At 44.6% G+C, this 26,419-nt stretch overlaps 2 protein-coding genes across 21 annotated transcripts in view; one reads left to right on the plus strand and one right to left on the minus strand.

The window, feature by feature from the left end:
- Positions 1 to 10,185, minus strand: part of DST (dystonin) — a 466,993-nt gene extending 456,808 nt beyond the window's left edge. For 11 of the 17 annotated variants that reach the window (XM_014571373.4, XM_075923662.2, XM_075923641.2 and 8 more), the window contains exons 1-2: positions 10,005 to 10,185; positions 9,470 to 9,531 (exon numbers count right to left, since the gene is read on the minus strand). In XM_014571373.4, the coding sequence (XP_014426859.3) occupies positions 9,470 to 9,531; positions 10,005 to 10,185 (243 nt within the window). The remainder of the gene's footprint in view (positions 1 to 9,469; positions 9,532 to 10,004) is intronic. The other 6 variants (XM_006110983.5, XM_025182427.3, XM_075923642.2 and 3 more) reach the window with 1 other exon arrangement.
- A 776-nt stretch (positions 10,186 to 10,961) lies between these two features.
- BEND6 (BEN domain containing 6) overlaps positions 10,962 to 26,419 on the plus strand; it is a 42,365-nt gene continuing 26,907 nt past the window's right edge. For all 4 annotated transcript variants that reach the window (XM_075923665.2, XM_075923666.2, XM_075923667.2 and 1 more), the window contains exon 1: positions 10,962 to 11,100. The gene's annotated coding sequence lies outside the window, so the exon portion shown is untranslated. The remainder of the gene's footprint in view (positions 11,101 to 26,419) is intronic.

Consider the following 26,419-nt stretch of genomic DNA (forward strand, 5'->3'; position numbering starts at 1 on the left):
AATACAGGACTGTAATTCAGCCTGGAGGCTCTGTGGATTTTTCTCTTCACTGGACCAGCATGTATCTTTAGCAATTTATAAATAACTCTAGAACTCTTATGATGAATTATAGCACAAGTGTTCAAAGACTATTCATTATAGGTTTTTAAGAATATCCAGAACTGTATTTTTAGCTAGTTGTCTTACAAACAGACTCAGCAGTGGGATGACTGTGATAAAAAAATGTTTAAACACTGTACTGGTTTCTTTATGTAAGCGAAGAAGGCAATAGTTCTTGGCAAAGGTAATGTACAGATTTGCTAAAGACTCTCTGTTTTGGTATAATATGTATTTAAAATACTATAAAGCATGACTTCACACTCCTGTTTGGCTTTTTCTTATGAAAATTTCCATTAGACTTGGCTGACCTATTTTTAGCACCAGACATGTGTCTTAGCTAAATGGCAGACTGAATGTATGTTATCCTGTAGTGGCAGTAACTATCCAGTATTCTAAGCTGAAAATATAAGGTCTATGCAATCTAAACTTCAAATTGTTATTTAGTGCTAAAGCTATGGGATGCTGCCTTCTTCCACAAGCAGGCTCTTTATAAAGGATCAAATCTTATTTGTCTTACTCTTGTGACTAGTTCCTTTAGACTACCTGATCCCACTGAACTCAAAACTCCCCATGAATTACAAAACAACCAAATATTTGTATAGTACCAGGATCAGGTTCTTCACTTCAGTGGTGCTATTCGCTGGCCAATGCCCCCATTATTTTAAGATACATGGTTCATTTTTTGCTTCTTAGTATATATTTTAGAAATATGTGTCTGTCCATCCATCTGTGAGGCTGTTTGGTCAAGAACTCCTCCTAAACAGCTGGGACCACCAAATTTAATATGCAGCTTCCCTCTCATAACTTTGTGATGAATGAATGGAAGGAGTAATATCCTTCTCTGAACTGTCCAGTTAACTAAACCACCTGTAAGAGTTAGGACCCACAGATAGTGGGTCCTAGAAAGTCTCCAGGAATGCTATGGAAGCAGGAAGTGTTGACAAGAAGCCAGGAGAGCCAATGAAAAAGAGAGTATGGGTTTTTGTACTGGAAGCAGTGACCTTCCTGACACCAGTATTCGTGTGACCAGAGAAGAGCTGAAAGATATGGATTGAGCCAGGAAACAAGACATGGACTATCCAGCGATATTCATCCCTAGGGAAGGACTAGCCCTTAGAACAACAAATATGTGAGCAGAACAAGGAATGCTTAGTCAGATATAATCAGGTTATTTTCTTTATTTTTGGAGTTACTGGACTTCAATTCATTGAGCCAAATGACCCCTCCCCTTACACTGTAACTTTTAAACTGAATCTTAGGGAAGTAATTATCTGTATTTTTAATCTTGCCTTTTTTCAGCAAGTAATGTTTTACCACATATGTCTTCTTCGTTTTGTTAATAAAATCACCTTTAAGACTGATGCCTGTATCATACAAGGCAGGAGGTTCTATGTGCATGTGCCTAAAACTGCAAGATCAACTAGTAAGAGGATTACAGGTGTTTTTGTTGATACTGGAAGCTCTCTCCAGAGGGAGGGTTAAGGAGGCTGGGGTACTCCACAAGAAGTCCAAATGCATCTTCCTGGGTTCTCAAAGGGATTTTTACACTTGGATGGTGGCAGTGCGCAATCCAAGGTCAGGGAATCTGTGACCTTAGGGAGTTTTTAAGCAGAAGTCTTTAGTGGCAGGGTATTTTAAAGTCTCTTATGGGCCCCCACCTTCTGCACTTGAAGTGCCACTGTGGGGAACAGCCTTCACAAACTTAAAGCAAAGTAAGGGGTTGATTGTGCCAGGATAATGGGATGTGCTTGGAATTCAATTGTTTCTCATAACATGGAAAGGAAGGGGCCTTGTAGGAGGGACAGTTATATTGCAGAATGACCACAGGGAACAGCAAGGACCCAGAGATGAGGACTTGGACAGTTATAACCCCATTGGGCCAGCCGGGGAAACAGGTAGAGAAAGGGACAGCTATTTACTACATAGTTAAGAGAATTTGTCTGTTTCTCTGTCCCCCAGCCAGGGGTCATTCACCTCTCCCCCAGCTGTACCCGCTGGAGCTGCAGCAGCCATGAAGAGGCAGTTTGCACCTTCTCTAAGCTGCTGTGGCAGGACTGGGATAGTCCTCTCTCCGCAGGGCAGCCTGCATATTGAACCCCTCACCCCCCAATCCCACCGCAAACAATGATTTAAATGGAGAAAAACAAAATGTTAATTAAGGACCTAAGTAACAGCAAACAAATCTTCTAATCATAAATAAACAAATGGCACTACCCAGTGCAATGCTACCTACATACCAGAAATTTCTAGCGAAAGTATATGTCTATCCCTACTATGGCTTTTTGAGGACACATGTTTTCTAATTCACAAGTGGAGAAAACTTGCAAACTTAAAAAAAAAAAAAGATTTAAACCTGTGGTTTCTTTTTGCTCTATGTTTGAAAAACACCAAGCAGTACTGTAGCATTTATCACAGATTGTTTTCCCTTTGCAGTACTGCCAACCATACATTCTCAAAAATTGTGCGCCTACTACCCCAAACATCATGAGTGGCCTAAAAATCTGATATTTTTAAAAATAATAAACTTGTTTTCATTTTATTTCCATTCTTGTTTTTAAGCCCTTGGGGTTCATGTTTTCAAGTTTTCTCCAAAACCATGAAAGGTGGGTGCTTACTTTTTCAATAATGAAAGGTGAGATTCTCATCTGATCTCCTTACTCCAGGAGCTGAAGCTGTCAGAAAAGCCCAAATATCCCAAAGCTGGGATAAAAGCTCAAAAAAAACTACTACCACGTCAAATGTAAACCTTTATATGACAGATTTTAAATGCTTAAATATATGGTTTCTCTATTAAATCTAACTTCAAAAATTTAGAAAGCAAAGAATGGAAATGGCCTGTTGGGCCCAATCCTGAAGTATTTACTTAGAAAGTGATCCCAACACTTAAAATGAATACAAAACCTGATTAAATAAGTTAATCATTTGTCATTCAGCATTTTGAATAAATAAATAAACAATGCCTCTCCCATTGAGCTTTGACGACAGTTTGGGTCTGTAAGAAACAGCAATGAAACCCAAATTACTTCCTTCTACAACAGTTTCTCTGAGATTTTCTTAAAATATATAGATAGTATAATTGGATCAACCTGATTTTTACACTCAGGGTTTATCTAGACTACACTAAAATGTCGAAAGAGGATATGCAAATTCCGATCTCACTTTCGAAAGCAGAGTTTTTAAAAGTGAAAATAGTTAGACGTGGCTTTTTCGGCGAACCCTCCCCCCCTTGTCGAAAAGCTGCTCTTCCTCAAAAAATGAGGTTTACGCAGCTTTTCGACGGGGGGGGGGTTGCCCAAAGAGCCGCATTTAAACTACTTCATTTTTGAAAGCAGAGTTTGCATGGAATTTGCATATCCTCTTTCGATACTTTAGAGTAGTCTGGATAAGCCCTCATGCAGTGTATACAAACCCTCGGTAATTAGCTGGTCTCTAGTGATCCTTTGAAAAGAGGAGGCAATTTACAAGTTTATTCCATTACCAGTTCTGGTGTTGTTTCCCATATTAAGCACAGGAAGTCTCTTTCAAACTGGTAGAAGTTTCAAAATTGAGTGAAATTATTAAGGGTAATGACTTAACAATAGTATTAAAGAACTGGTATTCCAATAACTATGAAAACCAAAACAGCCACTCAGACCCAGTGAAAGTTGCACAACTGAAAATCAGCTTACATTGCTTGTAAATAGGAAGCATGACTTCACTACGGGCCAGATCAACAGGGTTGTGATTGATCCTGAGGGGGGGGGAGTCAGTTTATCACCTCTAGTGCAGATGAGATAAATCAATCACCAGATGCTCTGCCATTGAGTCCAGTACTCCACCTCAATGAGAGGCACAAGGGGAGACTGACTGGAGAGCATCTCTGGTTGATACACCACAGTGAAGACATTGTGGAAAGTAGATCTAAGTACACTGATTTCAGCTGCATTAGTCACACAATGGAAGTTGTCTTACTTGGATCTACCTCCTGTGGTAGTGTAGATTAGCCCTGAGCAGCAGCAGGGCAGGTGAAGAGAAATCCTGTTTCTTACACCTACTTATACCTTCTTGATGGCTGCTTTTCTTTCCTTTTAACACCCTAAGTAGTATGTCACCTCAGTTTATTTTCACAAGGACTCATGCCAATTTACCTCTTACTTTCATCTAACATAGTGATAGAAATGTAGCCATGTTAGTCTGGTGTAGCTGAAACAAAAACAGGACTGTGTAGCACTTTAAAGACTAACAAGATGGTTTATTAGGGGATGAGCTTTCGTGGGCCAGACCCACTTCCTCAGATCAAATAGTGGAAGAAAACTGTCACAACCATATATACCAATTGTATCCTTTGTATCAGCAGAAAGTAGAATTCATCCTAGGGTGAATTGTGGAGTATAAATAATTGTCCACAGTTAGTATCTACCCATTCATTACCTCATCAGCACTGAGATTGTATTGCTTTATAGTTTTCTGTCCTCATTATTTTTTAATTTGGAGATAATGTTTTAGTACTAAAGAGAGCAACTAATTAATAGTGCTGCTAGAGACAGTCATAATAGGCATGTACCATGCAAGATATAGTCCAGACAATGAATTTCAGTACTGATTTTCAACATTGCTCTTTTTCAAACCTGAGTCTCTCCTAGCAGACAGCAAATTTTGCAAAAATTACCAATAGTTCTGTAAATACAATGAGGAGTCCTGTGACACTTTAAAGACTCAGGCTGTGTCTACACTGGCCACTTATTCCGGAAAATCAGCCGCTTTTCTGGAATAACTTGCCAGCTGTCTACACTGGCCCCTTGAATTTCCGGAAAAGCACTGACGATCTACTGTAAAATCATCAGTGCTTTTCCGGAAAAACTATGCTGCTCCCGTTCAGGAAAAAGTCCTTTTCCAGAAAACTGTTCCGGAAAAGGGCCAGTGTAGATAGCACAGATTTCTTTTCTGCAAAAAAGCCCCGATCGCGAAAATGACGATTGGGGCTTTTTTGCGGAAAAGCGTGTCTACATTGGCACGGAAGCTTTTCCAGAAAAAGTGCTTTTCTGGAAAAGCATCCTGCTAATGTAGACACGCTTTTTCCGGAAATACTTATAATGGAAAACTGTTCCGTTTTAAGCATTTCCGGAAAAGGGTGCCAGTGTAGACGTAGCCTAACAGTTTTATTTGGGCATACGCTGTTGTTTTTACAGATAGACTAACACGGCTACTCCTCTAAAACTTGTTACAATAGTTCTGTGTTTATGGTAATCATTATTCTGTAAGGCCTACAATTAGACAACCAAATGCACATTTATGTATGACCTAAGTAACTTTTCAACATAAATCTCATAAGATGAATAACTAATGCATAAACCCATTCTGCTATTTTCCACAGATCCTGTCTTTCATCCTCTTTTATTATGAAGAATATATAGTTGTTTAATATAAAAGTAATCATAACTAGAACCAGCTGACCGCAGCAGTAGAAAAATATATTCATAGCAGTGTGACTTAATATTCGCTTTCTGAACAAGAAACTACAAACTCTAACTTTCCAAATACAATTCTTACTCTTATTTGAATTGATCTACACAGTCCATAATATTTCGTACTATTATTCAAAACACTTCACTTTGCTAAACTAATAAGAATGCTAACCTTGGTTTTATATGGCTTTGCTAATGTTTGTACAAAGATTATAATTATATCTTGTAATTCAGTAGTTTTTAATAGTCTTTAAAATACATATTCATTTTCAAACATGTTTTATAGTGTCATTTCATGATGTTCAATTAATCAACTTATTTCCCTAATCCTGAATTTAATTCTGTTTACAAAATATCAGACCAATTTCATCTGATAAACAGGAAAAAAACCAACAGCATTTCTACAGACAAACATAATGTTGAACATTAGTGATTAGTGAACATTAGTAAATTATTACATATCTGGAAAGGAGTACAAAAAAAAAAATCAACTTTTCATATTGTAGGTATTGAGATTCCAGTAAGGTGAAAGAGGAAATTTTAAAATATGAAGTTTGAGCAGGAGGTAAAAATGCAAATAGACACAGCAAAATTAACAAAATAACATTAAACACTGTATGCTGAATATAATTATGATTATTTGTATCACTGTAGTGCAGTGGTCAGCAACCAGTAGATCGAGATCTACTGGCAGATCTTGGAGCCTCTGACAGGTGATCCTCACTGTTTTCGCCAAGAGTCTACCAATTGCTAGCACTTCAGCTATCCCTCTCCCAACTGCTGTTCATTTCATGTCCTTTGCCTTCGAGCTGCCCCTCCCCCTGTGGAACCACCTACTTTCTGGGCAGGGCAGGGGAGGGGAGGGATAGGAGGGCCGCTGATATCAAGATACCCCCTCTCCCACCCTATATCCAGTTTCCACAGAGCAGAGAGGGGACACAACAGGACTTGGGATGGAGTTTGCTGGCTGCTTTAGGGCGTGGTCCAGGGCTAGGGCGAGCCTGAATTAGCCCCACTACACCACCATCCAGAAGCCACCTGAGATAAGCAGTGCCAAACTGGAGTCCACATCCCGAAACCCTACCCCAGTAGCAAACCTCCTTTTGCACCCCAAACCTCTGCCGTAGCCCGGAGCACCGCTACAACCAAACACACTCCCAGCGCTTGCACCTAGAACCCTCTCCTAAATCCCAACTGCCTGCCCTAAGAGCAGCTCAGAGCTGCTCTTGCACTCCAGATCTCTTAATCCAAGACCAGAACCTGCACCCCAACTCTCTACCCCAGACTGATGAAAGTGAGTGAGGACGGCCAAGAGAAGGCGAATGGAGTGAGCACGGGCAGGGCTTTGGGAAAGGGGCAGGAAGGAGGCAGGGCAAGGGTATTTATATTTGAGGTAGATTTTGGATTGAACTTAAATTCAAAAATTGATCTCATGCTTAAAAATGTTGGAGACCACTGCTATAGTGCTTGCAACCCCTGGTCTTGAAAATATACACATAATCATTTTAACAGGAAAGATAGTAAGTTAATTCAACTAAAACTGTAAAGATGTCTCAGTTCAGTGTAGGACATTAAAAGAGTTCCTATCCAGACTTAGCTGTGAGACATACCTTTACTTGAAGACCAATCATTTCACTTTGGGGGAAAGAAGCCAAGTGAAAATGTTTATCTTCCCATGGCACTTGGTTCCTGTTTTAATACAGAGCTAATTGTCTTGTCACAGTAGCAGCAAAGAGGAAGACTTCTATAGTGTATACAGAGGAGCACATTCCCCAAATTACCTTCTTTTAGGAAAATTACCCAATGCTTCCAAAAGGATCAGTCTTCTTGTGCCTACAGTCATACTGAAGCTGTACCAATGTAGCACACACAATGTGTCGACATTTCCTTCATCAAGAGAAGTGGTTTTCCCATCAACATAATCTACCCCTCCAAGAGCCAATAGTTAATTTGACAGAAACATCTTTCTGTCACTCTAGCTCAGTGATGGGCAACCAACAAGAGTGAGTGGCCTTCCTTCATCTCAGTGGGTCACAACAGCTTGCTGCCCATTAGGGTTCCACCTGCAGCCTCGTGGACTTCTTGTCTGCCTAATGCACTGGAGTCCCGCACCTTCTACTCCCCCACCTCCCTCCCAGCACTTAGCACTTTGGGAGCTCCACAAATCACCTGATTCATGCTCTGGCCCAATGCCTCCTCCTCCCTCCAAGAGCTTGAACAGCTGCAAACTGCTGATTCATGGTGTTCCAGCTCTGGGAAGAGAGGGAGGAGCAGGGACTGAGTGCAAATCAAGTGTTTTGTAAGAGAGGGAGGAGTAGGCAGTGCAGGTCTCTAGTGCTCCGGTATACAAGAGGCTGCAGGTGGAGCCTCAGTGGGCTGCATGTGGCCCATGGACCGCAGGTAGCCCATCACTGCTCTAGCTGCATCTACATTGGTTTAGGTCATCCTAACTACAGCTCTGAGGGTGCTGAACTTTTCAGAGCCCTCAGTGACACAGGTGGGTGGATCTAATTTTTAAGTGTAGAGACTGTAGTGGTTCTGAAAATTTTGTCCATGTTTTTAATGTTGGGGGATAGGGATCGGGGGTGTGAATGTAAACACCAAAAAAGGTCAGTCCATGCAAAATTTATTCGGGGACTCCTAACCAACAAGTACCTTCAGAAGTAGGTGTGAAGCTACGTCCACAGTTTCTTTAAATGTGTTTCAAGAAACTCAGCAGGACAGAGCACAGAGAAGATTCTAGGCAAAAGCCTTACAGAAAAGCACGGAGAGAGACGTTTTAGGGACAATTCTATTATCTTTATTCTAAAAATGTCCTTTGCTTTTGGTTAGAGCATTGGCACCAGCTAGAGTGTGGAGATGTCCTTGTTCAACATCCCATAAGCCACAAAGCCAGAAAGTAGTATGGGACTACTGCGTGAAAGTAGTGGTCTAACTACTTTCAAACAGTAGTCCCATACTAAATCAGTATGGCTTTTGGAGTAATCTGGAGCATTGCTGCAGCTGCATGGACAGTGTTGGTGAAATGTGACCTGACTGTTCTTTCGTTCAAATGGAAGGGCAGTCACGCCAAATTTTCATGAGTGGCAGTGACCTGATGAACAAGACTGCAGGACCAACACAAATTTGGCCTAACTGTCCCTCTGTCCAGATGGAAAGATTACAACCTAGCATGGGGAGAGTCTGTTTCTGTAAAGCAGAGAACAGAAGACTGCTGAGAACTCAGCTGTTGGCAGCATTGGCTGATGCACTGCTTAGATAAGAGAGAGGAGAAACTCCCTGGCTGAGGGAGACCCATCCTCTCCATGGGGAGGAGGAACAGAAACAGAATTTCTCTCCCTCTCCTAAGGTATACCTTAATTGGTGGTGCCAGCGGAGTAGAGGAAACCAACCAATTTCTTTACCACTGATTCAGGAGAGCTGAAAGACCCTTAACCTAGGAATGCACAATCACAATAACTGAAAATAAAATGTTGTCAAGTCTTATTCCTCTCTTAATGTACTGATCTTCAGCTCCAACTGAGTTTTCCAATGAAGCTGGAAATCTGAAATAGCAACTCAGCAAAACACGTGACCACTGACAATATAGCAAAGAAATGGAAGCTATGGTAGGTCAATTCATACTGTCATGCATATCTCCATATTGCCCTATGTATTTGTGTCAACTATTTGTATGTATTTACCTATCATTCTTATAACAGACACCTAAAACAAACAGTGCTTTTATTTAAGTAAGCAACTGTTTAAATTTTCATTAACCAGGCCAGTTAATATTAATTAATATCAGTTATCATGAAATGGACCATTACCATGTTCTGTGAAATGCTGCAGTGAAAAACGTTTTTTTGTGTGTGCAAAATAAAAAGTTAAGTGATTTTATAAAAAAAACTAATAATTTGTACACATGTAAGAGAATTTCTTCTGACCTTGAAATTGCGTGCTAAATAAATTACCTCGGAGCGAAAATGATGAGTTCTCATTACAGCATCTGGAAGGAAAAGAGAAAGACATAGGACTGCATCTGGCTTAATTTCAGACTTACTTCAGTTAATGGGTTTGATTTCACTGATTGTTTTCTGAAGGTTCTTGAATGAGAGCTGAGTCTCCAAGCACAACTTGCATCAGGCGTTTATATTTAATTCATATGCTGGAAGTGGCTGGTGAAGTTCAGTGTACTTGAGAAATCAGGGGGTCCGAGAGAGTCTCTTACTTTCCTCCCACCAGCTAAGATTTCGTTAAGGGAGGGGTGGAGACTAGGCTGCCGCAGTCCTGGAAGACTCAGCTTGAATTCTCTAAAGCCCCAATAAACTGTGGCTAAGGAGCGCTATGCGTTGTTTTACAAACAATACGCAAGGCAGAAAATGAGCCCGCCTGGGAGGGGAGTTGGGGATTTATTTGTATTTAATGAGGCTGAAATTCCTCCTTGGCTCCTTCCTGGGAAAGGACGACTCGGCATCTTACCTCGGCTCCTTGAGCGCCCTGAAAGGACGGATTTGATAGGATGCCTCCCTTTCTGGAGCTTGCGGTGCCAGCAGCAGAAAAATAAAATCGTAGCGATGGTCCCCAGGAGGAGCAGGAGCAAGAAGAGGGCACATTGGATGCTGTAAGGTCGCAGCAAAACCAAGAACGCGGCGGCGATCATGGTTCAAGCGCGTGGGTGCGGGGCTGAGCTTGGCGCGCAGACACCAGCGCGGAGCGGAGAGGGGCAGATTTCTTAGCGAGGCAGCAGGCGCAGCATTCTCCTCGCTCCGCGCGCGCCGGAATGGCTGCAGCCAGACACGGCTCCGAGCTGTGCTAGTGAGTTAGCAGCGAGAGGATCTCAGTCCATGACTCAGCAGACGAGAAGGAGGCGGCGGCGGCAGCAGCAACGCGGGTTCCCCCCGGCGGTGGCTTGTACACAGCCGGGAGCGTGAGCCAGTGCGGATGGATCAGCAGCAGCCCGCAGCTGCAGTCCTGGCTTGGAGCGCGGAGAGGGCCCCCGACTTGAGCGGCTCTTGCAGCATTGCGCCGTGCTGCGCACCTCCCGCTCCTGCATCCCAGAAATGCCCTGCTTTAAGACGGCTGCTGACACCGAGGCGATGGCTGCCCATCGCGTGGCAATTTGCAGCAGGGGTGGGAGGAGGCAGAGGAGGAGGAAAGGGGCCGAATCCCAAAGTTTGCTGCTGCTGGCTGCTCATCAGGGGGGTTTGGGGTTTGGAGTTGGCTGGCTGCTGGCTTCTGATGACATCACACAAGCTGCAGCTGCTGCAGAGGGGCGAGCGAAAATGGCTGCGGTGAGGTACAGTAAGGAGTGAGGAGGAGGAGGAGGAGGTAGAAGGAGGAGAGTTGCCTTGCAGGAGCCGGGCAGAGAGCGCTGCTCCGCGTGGGGGGCGGCGGCCGCGGGAGGAGAGCACCGCTGAGGGACCAACCAGGCGTGCAGAGAGAAACAGCCCGGTGAAGCATCTGCCCGCCGGCTGCTGCCTTCCCCGGGGAGCTGAAGATCTTTCGTTCCTCTTGCCGCTTCTGAAGAGGAGACAAGACGCTGGGACGCCAAACAACACGCAAAAGAAGTGACACGGTGAAGTAGCGTCTTACCCTTCGGTCCTTTCCCGAAAGCGTTGCTTGCTTTAGGCAGAGCCCCGCCTGCGGCTTGGCTCTGCCTTGGGCACGCGTTAAAAGAAGTTTCTTTTGTTAGGGGCAGATTGGTCTTGTGTCGTCTTGACACAAAACCTAACCCGTCGGCACTTTCCATCCCCGTGCATGCAGGTTGCAAGATTGCCGGGGGGCGAGCTGCATTCCCAAGAACTTTTATTTGCTCAAGTCTGTTTTAAGCAAATGTTGCGGGGAGGGGGGAACTCTCACTGGTGTCTGGTATTTTACTGCTACCAGACGTGCTGTGCAATATAGCTTGTAAAGAGCGAATGCAGGGACACAAGTCAAAAACCGTGTCCTGAGAGATCTATAACGCTATGAATCACTGATACGTGCATTACTGCATTTTGATACCTCATCTTTTGCATGGAGGTTTATTTCTGTTGCCTGCTTTGGTACCATAACCGAGTACTGAAGCGATCGTGCAGTTGTCCTTCATACAAAATGCCGTTTTTATATTATAAAATACAAGCAACATATACTGTAACAGAACATATAAACATAGTTTGCTAAAACATTTTATATATTAAAACCCCATTGGGAAGTTCCTTGGTGCTGTGGGTTGCTGCAGGAAAATCAGTTATATCAGAATGCCAAATATACTGGCTTCTTGCAGTAATCTGCAATTTGCTGCAGCAAATGTCACCTCCAGTGGTCTTCACTGCACAGTTATGTAGTGGTTAGAAACTAAATGGATCCTATGTACTATTGATGCATATAACAACTATTTTTCAGTATTTGTAATTGAAGGCATAATGCATTAAAATTGTCTTTCAGAAATTATACACAAATACAATACAAATCTCGTGTTTTATATACAGAATGAAAAATGCATCTACATTTTTGTAATATGCAGTAATATTTACCAGTATAATCCTAAAAAGTTATTTTATCTGACTTACATAAACACAATTCAGTGAAACAGTATACAAACTTTTATTAATAATCAAATGCACTTTATATAAATCAAATTGCAGTGCGAGTTATGTATTTTTATAATAAAAGCTGTGTAAAAGTGTGTTTTAGCTGGTCTCGTAGAGTATTATAAATCTAAGTTTATAGAAAGAAACATAATTGTGATTCTTTGAGTAAGTATGGGTAGAATTATCTAGGGAATTCAGCCTATTTATTACTAACTTGTATAACTGCTCAGTCAACTTTTAAGATTGTGGAAATCCATTTTTAGTGGAGCTGTTTTTTCTGGACTCAAACTAATGGTGGGTGGTATGTCTAACCCAGGAAAAGAATACTGCTGGTGTTATTTCAGTTATTACATATTTCATTCCACATTTTTTATAATGTGATTGTTTATCCTGAATTTTTTTGTAGTAACTGCATGGGTTACAGGGACTATAATACATTCTTCATTATCTAGGAAATGACAGATGCTATCAGGTTACATTGCATCATGATGCAACAGTGAAATATTTCCTGATACCGCAGTGCACTGCAGTAAAGGCAGTATTAATGCAGATTACCTGGATATTATTTAAAAGGTTCATGTTGCCTCACTTGAACATGAGACAACTCAATGAAATATCCATTACAGCACAATACCTATTGCTGTGCCTTGCAATATGTTACAGTCATAAAAAACTTTTCATCATTTTTTACTCATCATTGATTTTATGGTAACATGTTGGGAGATCCTAGGAAGAATACAGGAACAGTGATCATACAATATATTGCTATAAATAAGAGCCATGGAATGTAGATATTTTCTCACTATCTCTGGATAGAAATGGGTAGAAGGCATTTGGCAGTAAGTAAGGCTACATCTACAGCTACGAGCTTACCCCGGGCTTCTAGTAGCATGCAGCGTGGCATGGAGCCGAGCGTCAGTGGGGGACTGTGAGTCCCCTGCTGACCCAGGCTCCATTGCATTGAAATTCACAAGAGCCTCTGAATCAGCTGCATGCAGCCCCAGAGTCAGCAGTACTTCCCAGTGGCTCTGGGCTGTAGGCGGAGTTCCACATTCCTCCTTTGAAATGTACAAGAGCCCCAGGAATGTGGAAGTGCCTATCAACTAGACAGTTAACCACTATTTAAGATCCTTAGTGTAGACGCACCCTAAATGTGTAATATTGGTTCATTTTGAAGGCAAAAGCTGTAACTTTATTACTAAGAGTTATTGCACCAGCCTCATATTGGTAACGTGAAGATACTATTTTGCCAAAGAGTCATGATACATTTCAGTACATCCATTTCTCTTTTGAATTTGAAAAATGTAAAAGGGAATACAATTTGTCAGATAGTGATGGCTGTTGGCTTCAGATCCCCCAGAAAACGGGGTCATTCCCCTCATTTATATTGGCCTTTGCTGTGTCTCTGTCAACATCTATATTATTTAATGATTCTGTCTTTACTAATCATTTTCCTCTTTTGTACAGGAGTTAAAATATTATTCGTCACTTACACTAGTCAAGAAAATTAAGTAATCAAAGGGAGTTAATTTTTAAAAAATGAAAAGAGTATTAGTTATTTAAAAAATATAGATAGAAAAAATAAAATATCTGAAAGATAAAAAGAACGTTTTTATTTGTACAGCAGCTTTTATACAATCTTCTTCCCAAAAATGCTTTTCAGAGGAGCAATCTTAATACAGGAATGAGCACTAATTCTAGAAGGGGGGGGACACTTCACAAATTTTTGAAGTGCCCCTGTCCCATCCCGGCACTTCCATGCTCCCCCAGACACTGACTGGTCTGGGGTGGGGGAGCGCATGAAGTCTTTGCTCCTACCCCCCAGAGAGGACCCCCAGCTGTTCAGAACAATTAGTGGTTTCCCCTAGGCACCCATGTCCTTGGCCGCAGAAGGAGACTTCGCATGCTGTCTCCACCCCCAGGTCAGTCAGGGCTTGGAGGCAGGAGGAGCATGCAAAGTCTCTCGCTCCCTGCCCCCACCCTGCAGGAGTGAACCGCCAGCGGAACAGGTGGAGGTTTATTCTAAGTGCTGCATGCCTCTTGCAAGGCGGGAGAAGATTTTGAACACTCCCCTGTCCCCGGGCCCTGATTGGCCTGGGGGTAGGAGAGTGATAGGGCGTCCACAGTCCGGATCAACCTGCTTGGTGGGCTGGATCTGACCCGTGGAGGCTCTCTTGCCCACTCCTGTCTTAATACAGTTGCAGTTTTATAATTGGATAGGAGAAGAGAGGCAAAAATAAAGAGAGCAAGTTAAAAGAAAAAATTTTCTTTTTTATGTGAGATTTGATATCAGAGGAAGAGTGTTTGAGATGGAGGGATACTGAAAGCTGTTTCAGAGCAAGAGATGCAGGGTAGAATCTCTAAGACCAACGATGGCAACAGTGTGTGAAATGATAGCCATTGCTGAGGCTGAGAAACAAGGTCCTGGAGACAGACTAAAGCAAGTCTGAAGGGTTTTATGAACAAGGAAGCAATTTTGAATTGGAGAGCAGAGCTGGTGTTTAGGATGTGCATGATGTGGCTGTACTTCTTCATATGTATAAGGTTAAAAGTAGCATGGTGTACGTGCTGGAGCCTGGACAACTGACATTTAGTGGAGTCATAGAGAAAGAGAGTTGAACAATCAAGATGAAAGTAAACAAAGCCGTGATGGGGTAAGATTCAAACTGATGTTTAGAAGAATTGTGTTATGCGTAGCACTAAGAGTTTTACTCACACTGGCAGTGTGGTAGGACAAAGCAATTTCCAACCAGGAACTCCATGGTTATGGATAATGAAGGCAAATTGAAGTTCAGACTGAAGGAGGGAGATGGGTGGTGTTCGAGGATGGACCCAAGTTGAAATCATTCTCATCAGATAATTTCACACAGTTGGTTTAACCCTTTGCAAAAGAGAGGGGAAAAGTTGTATAGAAAGATTTTGGGTGAGAAGCAAGGCACAGAGGTGTGTCACGTTACTGGATTTTAAGGGGATCAGACAGGTCACTGCTGTACCCGTGGGGGGTTGGGGGTTGCACCAAGAGTTGGTATAAAGGGGGCCATGTGAGGTGTCAAATGAGAGCTTATGTTCTACTGATTCTGTATATGCTATTCATGTACTTGTATGATATCTGTGTGTGGAGTTATAAATATGTACTCTATGTTGATGCTGGAAGGTTCTCTGTTTGAGGCAGAGCAATGGGCAAAGAATGTTCAGCCAGTGGCTATGCTAATTAGCAAGGCTCCAGAGACCATAGATCTCTAAGTGCCAGAGACACACCTGAGAAATGTCTGGATACCTGCAAGCCAGCCAGAAAAATGGTTGCTGACTTTGGACACAAGGATAGGTCAATGGACCATATGACCTGCCATGACCTGCTACAGCTTGGAAGACACCAGGAGGGTATATAAGTGTCATATGGCACCCTCCATCTTGTCTTGAGTTCAGCTCCTGATCCCAGATGCAGCATTGCAGGGAACGACGAGCCGGGAAGAACAGTGGACCCATCCTGACATAGGATGTACACCAGAGACTTTTAAGAAAGCAGTTTATAACATCTCTGATAAGAGCATGTATCGAGAACCGAGTGATTCGATGCATGTAATGTATTCTCCTTAACAACCTTACTCTCATGCTTTTCTTTCTTTTAGTAATAAACCTTTAGATTTTAAATTCTAAGGGATTAGCTCAGCATGATCTTGTGGGTAAAATCTAGAGTGTAAATTGACAGGGACCTGTGGCTGGTTTCATGGGACTGGGAGAATCCAATCAGGGTAGGTGAGGTTGGGTTCTAAAACCCCTCATCTGTGTGTTAGGCCCAGGGCTGACTGGGGCACAGGAAGAGCTGGAGTGCCAGAGGGGTTTTGCTCGTGGGGCTCCTGGCTGGCCAGATTGGCAGCTGAAGTGCTCGGCATGACTGATTTGTGGCCTGTTTGGGAAGATCTCCAGTCTGGGGCTGTAAGGAGCCCTGAGTTTGAGCAATTTGCCTTGAGTGGACGCCCTCAGCTGTGCCCAGACCTGGCCTGGTCCATCACAGTGGCTCATGGTCAATTGAGCTTTGGATTAGGACCCCACGCTGTCTAAATTTGATTTTTGGGTGTTGAGAGTTTGGTTGGTTAAAGAGCAGCAGAAATGAGTCAGCAACAGTATGAGAGTCTGGACAGAGAGACTGAAGGATTTGTGCTCAGAGAAAGGCATTAACTTTAGGAATAAAGCTACTAAGTCACAGCTGACATCTTAGTTAATGCAGAATGACCAGCAGGCAAGAGAGTGGCTCCCACCAGATGCCACGGATGCTGTTGCAGAAGAAATTAGAAAGCAGCAGGCATTGAAGAGAGTAGAGCTGGAACATTAGAGAGCCCTTGCTGATCTGCGTGGACAGGAGATGGAGGTGGCGGCGGAAAAAGAGAGGGCCCTGGCCGAGATACGTGGAGAGGCGATGGAGGCATCAGCAGAAAAGGAGAAAGCGGCCCACGCACAGTGAACAGAAGAGCTGGCGGCAGAGGAGAATTCCAAGCGACTCCAACTCCAAATACTGAAAGAGCAACATAAGATACAGCAACCAGAGAGCCCACCCCCACTTGCCAACAAGAGTTGGAAAAGGATCTGTCCCATCTACAAAGATAATGAGGATATTGAGGAGTTTTTGGCCACCTTTGAACCTGTTTGCAACATGAACCAGATCCCAGATGACCAGAGCATGCCTGTCCTGATGACCAGACTGACTAGCAAGTTCAGGAGATATTTAATGAACTGGGGGAGTAAGAAGCTTTAGACTACAGGTTTAAAAATTATGCACTGAGCCAATTCCAGGTTATCCTTGAATCCCACTGGGTTAAATTTAGGAGCTTTAAAATGTCCAGTGATTGTACATATGTGGAGTGTGCTCATAAGCTGATGAGCTTTGTTAAAAAGTGGGTTATGGGGACAAAAGCAAATGGGAGTTATGAGAAACTGCTGGATTTGATCATCTTGGAGCAGTTTCTGAATATTGTGCCTGACCAGGTCAGGGCAGCTGTGTGTGATCAGGAGCCTGAGTCAGTCCTACAGGCTGCAGAGTTTGCAGATGCCCATACCCAAAATAGGGCACGGGAAGGGCACAGACCCCTGGGGAAGAATCAGCATCTTTCACCACAGTTTAGATGAAGGAAGGGGTTCAAGAGAAGACCCTGCCCTGAATCTAACAAGGGAGCTCAGAGAAGCCCCAAGAACAGGATTGCTCACCCCAAGGATAAGCAGGCCAAATACTACCACTGTGACAGATCTGGCCATATAAGGCCTGACTGTCCAGACATGAAGAGCAGCTCCAGGCCACTCCATAAGCACCAACCCTGTCATGGTGTGCACACAAGCAGATCATGCAGACCCCAGCGAGGCCTCTGATGCCACCCTGAGTCCAGGTATGAGCACTGCAGTGGCTAATGTTAACCCAATAACCTATGGTGGTGTGGGGGAAGGCAGTGAGCTCACCTGGTATGTCAGGACTGAGGCGTGGAAGGGCAGCAAAGAGTTTACGGGGGAGGCGAAGGTCAATGGAGTCGAATGTAGGGGTTGGCGAGACACTGCTCTCATATCATGATGGTTAAAGGGCACCTGGTGAAACCGGAGGATATGTAGCCCGGGGAATGTGTGACAATAATGGCATTGTCTGAGTACTCGGTGAGCCTATCAGTGGCTAAAGTCCATCTCGAGTGGGAAGGCTTTAGGGGGCAGGTTTTGCTGGCTGTCTGGGATTTGATTCCGTATGAGGTCTTGGTGGGGAATAAAATAGTGGATGTGCCTTGCCAGGTTAATGTGGTAACCAGATCACGGAAGGAATATAAGCCTGAGGTAGATGGCCGTGTGTCTGTGCAGGGGAGCAGTGTGTCTGAGACTGAGGATTCTGAGGGCTTATCTGATGCCTCAGAGGTGAGGCTGGAGTCAGAAGCAGGGCAGGGAGAACCCAGGAGTCAGGACATTGCTTCTCTGGAGCAGGTTGCAGGGAATGGCCAGAGTAGATTCCACACTGTGGAACAAGATAAAGTTCTGGGGAGGGGATCATTACCTGGTGATGCTTGGGAGTCTGAACTTGCACACGCTGGAAGTGATTTGTCTGAGGGAGCACAGTGTGAGCAGCCACAGTATGTGCAAGCTGGCAGTTTGGCTGCTGAGAAGAGAAGAAGCTGTCTCAGTCACTAGCTGTGTACCTGAGAATAGCCAGGGGTGCTGTGACAAAGGAGAAACTGTCTCTGATTGTCTGTCTGTCTGTGTAGGAGGAAGGTGCCCCTCAGTCTGTGATGGTTGAGAGCAGTGCTGTTGTCCCAGAGTTGGGACTGGATACAGCTAAGGCCCAGAAAGGGGGTGGCCCTAAGGTTGTGTCTGCTGGGGTGAATGATGCTGTGACTTGGGTAGATCCAGTCAGCATCTTGCCAGAAGATCAGATGGTTCAAGGGCTTATGAGAGAGAGAGAATGATTCCTACCCTTGGTGCTAGGACAGAGAGCCTTGAGGGTGCCAGTCCAGAGAGTTACAAAGAGAAGGAAGATGTCTCTGAGGGTATGTCTACACTACCACCCTAGTTCGAACTAGGGTGGTAATGTAGGCAACCGGAGTTGCAAATGAAGCCCGGGATTTGAATTTCCCGGGCTTCATTTGCATCTTGCCGGGCGCCACCATTTTTAAATGTCCACTAGTGCGGACTCCGTGCCGCACGGCTACACGCGGCACGGACTAGGTAGTTTGGACTAGGCTTCCTATTCCGAAATGAGGAGTAACGGTAGTTCGGAATAGGAAGCCTAGTCCAAACTACCTAGTCCGTGCCGCGTGTAGCCGCGCGGCACGGAGTCCACACTAGCGGACATTTAAAAATGGCGGCGCCCAGCAAGATGCAAATGAAGCCCGGGAAATTCAAATCCCGGGCTTCATTTGCAACTCCGGTTGCCTACATTACCACCCTAGTTCGAACTAGGGTGGTAGTGTAGACATACCCTGACCTTGGATCTTGTGAGACTGTCTGTGTGCCTGAAGGGGGATTGTCTAGGAATCCACCTGATGGGCCAGAGGTGATCCAGGGAGTAAAACAATCTCAGAAGTTGAGTGTGGCTCAGCAGAGCGATGCTGCTGCAGGACCAGGGGGAGGTGAACTGTTGCTTAAGGAAGCTTGTGGGGAAGAGAGTCCTTGCAGTGTTTTTAGCAAGCAGTTGGCAGGGACTGAAAGAGGTGACAGTGCCTTGCTTGGAGAAGGCATTCAGGAGAAAGCTCTGCCTGTGAAAGGCAACAGCTTGATGTGTGAGACACTTGTTTCAGTAGCTGATGGACAGAAGTTGTCTGTTAACAGTGACTCCACTAGCTTGGATTTAGAAAGATCTAATGTGGATGGTTTTGGAGAGGTCTCAGAGGGATGAAGGATTGTTTCAGATGAGGCAGAAAAAGCCAGAGACTTGGAGCAGTTTGATAACCAAGTGACTGTATGTGACCAGCTTTCTGGGAAGTCAGGGTGTTTGGGACAGGATTGGCAAGCGCTCGGCATGACTGGTTTGTGGCCTGTTTGGGAAGGTCTCCAGTCTGGAGCTGTAAGGAGCCCCGAGTTTGAGCAATTTGCCCTGAGCGGATGCCCTCAGCTATGCCCAGACCCGGCCCAGTTCGTCACAAGGTGCAATTTATAACTCCCTGTCACACATATACACATTATGTGCTGACTCAACAGTACTGGCTATAGGGATGTGAAGTACTAGTTGACTATCCGATAAGCAAGTGCTTATCAGAAAGTCAACAAGTCGCTTCCCCCCCTTGCTGCCTCTGTCAGGGGGAGCAGAAGAGGGTACTTCAAAGCAGCAGCACCGCATGGAGCCTATGGCCAGACCCCAGGCTCCACGAGGCAACCCGGGGCCAGCCAGGGCTCCATGTGGTGCTGCTGCTGTGAAACTCAACAGAGAGCCTGGCATCGGGCTCCCCATGGCGTTTCAAAGCAGTAGTGCCACATGGAGCCTAGGTCCAGCGGGAGAGTCCTCAGCTGATCCCAGGTTCTATGCGGCGCTTTCATTTTGGAAACGTAGCAACAACCCTAAGGCTGTTGCTACACTTCAAAGACAGAGGCACCCTATTAACTAATCAAATAGTTGATGCAAAATGCATTGACTATTCAATTAGTCAGTTAATCGATATTTAACATTCCTAAATGGCTAAGAAATTGGGGTATAACTGAGTTTTTCACCATTTTCCCTGCCCTCTCCCTGCCCCCGCCCTCACCCCCACATGTGGCCTGTAAACCCAAGTCACAGTCTAGCTCAATGGTTCTCAAACTGCAGGTCGGGACCCCAAAGTGTGTTGCGAGTCCACTGTCCTCTTTGCAGGGGGGTCACTAGGGCTGGCTTAGTGTTTCTGGGACCCGGGGCTAAAACCTGAGCCTCACTGCCTAGGGACAAAGCCAAAGTTCTGAGAGCTTCAGCACTGAGGGTGGGGTTCAGGTTGCAGGCCCCCTGACTGGGACTGAAGCCCTTGAGCTTCAGCTTTGAACTCCTTGCCTAGAGAGGTGTGACTTGGACTTTGCGCCTCCCTTCACCTGGAGCACTCGGGCTCAGGCTTTGGTCTCCCCTCCTGGGGTCAGCAGTGAAAGCAACTTAAAATTTCTTACAGGTACTGTCCTACTGCAATTTGGGTCCCTGCCAGATCCTTAAATAGTTCCCTGCTAGTTTTTGCTGCAGCTCAGCCAGCTCTTGCTGGAGCTGCGCACCAGGGCACATCTGTTGACTTTAATCTCTGCCTGGGGTCATGAAGTAATTTTTAGTGTCAGAATAGGGGGGGTCACAGTGCAATGAAGTTTGAGAATCCCTGGTCTAGCTTTTGTTCCTTGATAACTGATACATTGATGAAAGGAGGTGTCCCTTCAAAGATCATCACAGAGCCAGATCAATGAGGGATAAGGGCACTCAGCCTCTCACAGGAGGCTTAGTTAGCATCAGGCTCTGGGTATTTCAGTATATGGTAATAACACTCTCAGCTACAATATGCCAAAAAAGTCACGATTGGCTGATCTGGATGTATGAAATTGATTAGGAAAATATGTTAAAGATTACTGTAAACTTAAGGAAGTGGGAAAAATACAACCCCTTTTCATGTATATTACAATATGGCTTGGGTTCTATGACGTTATTTATTGTATAGTAGGTCTCCGGGGGAGTGTTCGGAGTTTTATTTGGAAAGACCTAATGATAAAGTTTTCTCCGGTGCTACACTGCCAAAATTTGAAATTCTCTGAGGTCTGATTATTCAGCTTTTGCTGAACAGATAAGAAATAAAAACACAAAGCCTGATTTATCATTAGAAGCAGTAAACATTAATAATAATATATCCTTAACTGTACTATAGCCTCTTTAAAAGGCTATTTACCTGGTAGAATGATTCTAATTATTGAATAATTATCTATTGAAATAAAATCTCCTTTGTTCTAGAAAACCTAAAGTCAAAAACAACAAAAACAAAAATGCTATCCAGTGTGAATTTTTCCAACATTCGCATTGCTGAATAATTGGCATCATTGCACTTTTGTCTTCAATGTTTTATAAATCTTTTCTATGTCACTGTAGCATTTCATTCTTCCAAGAGAGTAAATGGAGGGTTCAATACAGTGCTTTATATGTTTAAAGGGCACGTTACCTCTGCAATCATTAAGTAATTATTTTAACATACCTGTGAGCCCAAGAAACTAAAGCTGAGAGGTTAGGTGATTTGTTCTGACCAAATAATCTGAATACCATACATATACTCATTCTTTCATTCCAGTGTACCTCTGAAAAATCATCAGTACAATGCCGAGGCTTTCCAGATCACACTTTAAAAACCAGGGTCCTATCTACTCTCTGTAGATGTGTCAGGGTAGTTTTTCCGACAGTGGCTTTATGTTGCAAGTTCAATTTTTTCACACACAATTTGTACTAGAATTTTTATACCCCCAATTCAGTTGTTAGCAGACATCTAAATTGTAACACCTTTAACAACCTGATCATTGGTACAGAGGAGAGAGGTGCATTGATACAGATCATGTACCCATAATTCATTTTGTGCCTGCAAAAATATTGGCCTAAGTTGAGCTTTCGCACAGAGAGGTTGGGCTTAGCCCTGCAGAAATTACCACTAAAGATACTATAGATAGAGGTTTGTTTACTAGTTACGTGTGTGTCTGTGTCCTCGGTTAAAATTTGTCCATGCTATACACTATTGTGCTGTGTTCATTTGTCTCAGTTGTCTACTCTGGAGGCAATTGCTCTTCAGTAGTATTATCTGTTTAGAACGGTATATTACTTTGGGATCCATTGGCAAATCATAGCAAATTTAAAATAGAATGTATACCATTTTACTGATTTAAATTAGATTTAATCGGGTATATTGAAACAAAATTTTAATTGTTAGGCAGTACAGGCAGTAACAGTAGCAATGTATAAAGCTGTAGTCATTACAGTGGGTGGAGTGTGGTCTTCTTGCAAAATTCTTGAAATGCAGATGACACAGATAATGCTCCCTAAACTAAGCCCACAGCCTAGAAAAATGCCTCCCCCATGTCTGTAAATAGGGAAGTTTGTCAGTTAATGTGACATGCTAAGTAGGCAGCTGATAAGAGAAAAGTGACTTCAACACTACAGAGGCTCCAAGAGATTGAATGACAACATGCTTGAAGCTGATCCCCTTTAGCAGTATTGCACCTTCTCATGGTCAGGGGTGTGCCTGCAATGGCCTGCTAACAATTTCTCCCCTTTGAGGCTTTCCCATGACATTCCCACCAAGCAGTCTCACAGGCCCTTTTGACCAGGCTTTACCCATCAGGCCCTTCTGGTCAGGCTTTTATGTGATTTTCCCAATACCCCAAACCAAATCCGAAAACAACAACATAGCATCAGCGGGGTAGCCGTGTTAATCTGGATCTGCAAAAGCAACAAGGAATCCTGAATCCTGCAGCACCTTGTCACCTATCCCACTCTCCCCGTGGTATATGTGGGACGGGGGTTCCCCTCCTAGCAAACAGCAGGGTCCCGTCCCAGGCTTACTGTGGGCTCCTTTTCCACCAGGTGGAGCTCTCTGGCCCCTGGGGCTGGGCCTGCCTGGACCCACCTCATTACCAGGGGAGCTGTTTTCCTTATATATACCAGATTAACTAAAAGTCCTGGTCCTACGCTTGCTCACTGCGGTGTGCTTCTTAGTACCATCCACCTATGTCCCCTCCTCACGGGAGGTTAGTCGGGCCATAGCCCTGTCAGTTTCGAGGACCAGCTCTGACCTTCGCCCCTCTTAGTCCCTCCGTCCACGTACCATGGGGTAGGGGAACTCGGGCCCTCCCGAGCTCCGAGCCCCAGGACCCTCAAAGGTTTGGCTACAGGACTGTACCTGAATGGCGAGTCAAACCGACACAGTCACCACCCCTTTCGGGGGTTCGTTATCCATGGCGATTCCCCCATCCTGGGCTTCTGCCTACGGTGGTTAAGTGCTGTGGCGGCGGCAGTTGTCCCTCTGACCTAGTGGGGTCTTCACCACGGCTCCTGGGCGTCAGGGTCCCTGGTGCCCCAGGGCTGGGGCTGCTGATGCCAAGAGGTCACCCACTGGGGGTGTCGCCCCCAGTTCGTCGTCCAGCGACCCTTCCCTGGAATAGCCCTCCTGCGCTTCCTTCCCCCATTCCTCCGGACCCGGCGGGATGGAGGTCCTTCTTCCTGCTGCCTATTCGCTCCACTCTCCTCTTTCTCCACGCCTCTCCCCCTCCAGACACCCTGGCGCCGCATTTAAATTACCCACTGGGCCGCTGGAGCATGCGCAGCAGCGGCGGGGTGCACTGCCTGGCGCAGCCGATGACGTCAGCACCCTGGACGCGGCAGCACTGCCGCGAGGGGACGACCTCGCCCCGTCACACACCTTATAGACTAACAGATGTATTGGAGCATAAGCTTATGCTCCAATACATCTGTTAGTCTTACAGGACTCCTTGTCGCAACAACATAGCAATTACTCTGCTCGTCTTGGACTCTGTCCTCCAGCATATCCCTTCAATAGAGGCCTCTTGCCTCTAGCAGTCTCACAAAAGCCCCCTTCACCATATCCTGCCTGCCCCCCAGCTTCTTCCTTGTTCCAACTTCCTGCTGATCCTATAGAGGAACTACCTGATTGACCCCATGTGTGACTCCCTTGTAATCAGGATTGGCTAGTCCTAGGCTCTACAGGCCTTATGGGTTAGCCATTGTGTTACGCTCCCTATTCCAACTCCATTAGAGCCTTGCCAGGGCAAATTCTACCTAAAGAGAATTTCCCTTTCTTTCTGCAGTTTGTGTGTTTCCATCCATGTGAATGCATGGTTCAAGCTCTCTCCCCTTTCAGTTGGCTCACCATAATCAAAAGGTTCTCTTTTTTTCTAGGATCTCCTGATGCCCCTCAACTAACTGTTTCCATGTCCCCTGGGAGGGAGCTTGAGCTACCCACACCTTCCTTGTTTCCACATATCCTATCATTTCAGTGCTCACCAGCTCTCCACAAGCTGTTGTCTGAGTCTGTGTACATCAGCCCTCTGGATAACTGTTTGGGCTCTCACTATCCCCGACCCATCACCAGTTTCCCAGACTCTTCTGTCTAGAAAAGTGTTTCTTAAACTGTGTCCCGTGACAAGAGAAAAACAGTTAAAAATGGCCACCCTTAAAGGGACAGGCAACCTTTTTTCCCTCAATAACTTCTCCCCAATCCTCCCCCCCCCCTTTTTTTTTTGCTCAATAACTCCCCTCCCCCACAACCACCTTTTTTTTGAGTGTTCCTCATAAAAAAAATATTGTTTGGTGTTCCTCAGTCTTAAAAAGTTTAAGAAACACTGGTCTAGAGCATACCTAACTGTTGCATCTGTCTCACACCCTTTGTTCTTCAGATGGAAGCTAGGCTGTATTTACGGAGTAGGCCAGAACCACTTGTTTTTCTCCTTCTTTTTGGATATGTGGAGTTTATAAACTCTAGCAAATTAATTTTACCTGATACTGACACTTGCCAGACTGTCCTGGGTACTATTTTCCATTCTGGCAAGATTCATTCTGTCTCGCACTCCTCAGACTGATATTCCATATCCCTGTGATCCCAATCTTCAAAAAAGTAAATATTCTGTGTATGACTTTCTATTCCACACCTCAGAAGGGCTCTTCTGCCTCCTCAAAGAGGGGTACCCTAGCCTCCCTACATGGCTAAAACACTCTCCCCTCAAAGTCACATTACATAAGAGGGCAGTTCCTCTGGAAGTGGCTCACTTTCCTTTGCTGAAAACTCATTGCTAGTGTCCATTCCTTGTGGAATTGTTACCAATCAGCAAGAGCAGATGAACGGATGATCACTCTTCTAAGGCACAATGGCCTAGGCTAGTCTTAACTTCCTCCTCCTGTAGACCTCCTCATAGACAAAGTATCTCCGCTACTGGCCTTTCCTCAAAATTTGTGTGGTTCTGTCTGTCCCATTGATCCAATCTATTTGGATCCTTCAGCCTCCAAGTAGGCCTCTGCCTTTTTCACTGCTTCTGGCACTGATGCCAGCTTAAATTGCTTCATTCACATTTAAGCTCCCAGGGGAAGAACTTGCAAGAAATGCTCAAAAACAATTAGGTCCATCATTTTCCCCAGAGAGTTCTTTTCTGGCAGCCACCAGTCAGCCAGGGCCTACAACCTGTTGGGGGTTGGGCTTTCTGCACAAATGGTTTGTTATAGAGTAGTACACTTCTGGTGTCAGTCTTATTCTAAGATGGCTGCTTTCAATTCAGGGTATGAGTTTGTGTGCCACTCAAAAACTCCAAAAAAGTGACTTGTGTAAATATACATTTACTCTCTGGTCAAAAATGGTACCACCCTAGTCAACCAGCCAGCAAGGCAGGGAATTCACTCAAAAGTACAGAGAAAATCCTCAACATTGTCCTCCGACCTCAACTATGCCAATGTTAGGGCAGCCTGCCCTGTCCTTATCCCTTTAAAGGTCTCCAATTACTGCAGAAACTGTTCATCTTGTTGGCATTGAGACTCTTGCTGTAGCTACTGGGTGTGCCTCCTGCAGCTCTTGTTCACTTGGCAACAGTCAGCAACAAGGTCTGAGTCTTTTGCTGTGAATAAGTGGAAAATGTGTTTTGTTTTGTTTACCCCTTTAGTTTCCACTTCCCTTCTTGGTGGGAGGGGAGTTGCAAATCTTGCCAGCCAAACCAATTGTAACAGGATTGCTGTTTACTGAGCACCACCCATGACCAGAGATTCCATTGTAGTGCCCTACTAACCATTTCTCCCTTTTTAGGGCTCTCCCATCACAGTTGCATCAAAAAGTCTCACGGGTACTTCTGTCCAGGCTTCATTCTGCATGTCCTTTTGGCTTGACTTTT

This window comes from Pelodiscus sinensis, chromosome 3 (genome assembly GCF_052426305.1).
Source record: "Pelodiscus sinensis isolate ZL-2025 chromosome 3, ASM5242630v1, whole genome shotgun sequence".
Taxonomy (NCBI): domain Eukaryota; kingdom Metazoa; phylum Chordata; order Testudines; family Trionychidae; genus Pelodiscus; species Pelodiscus sinensis.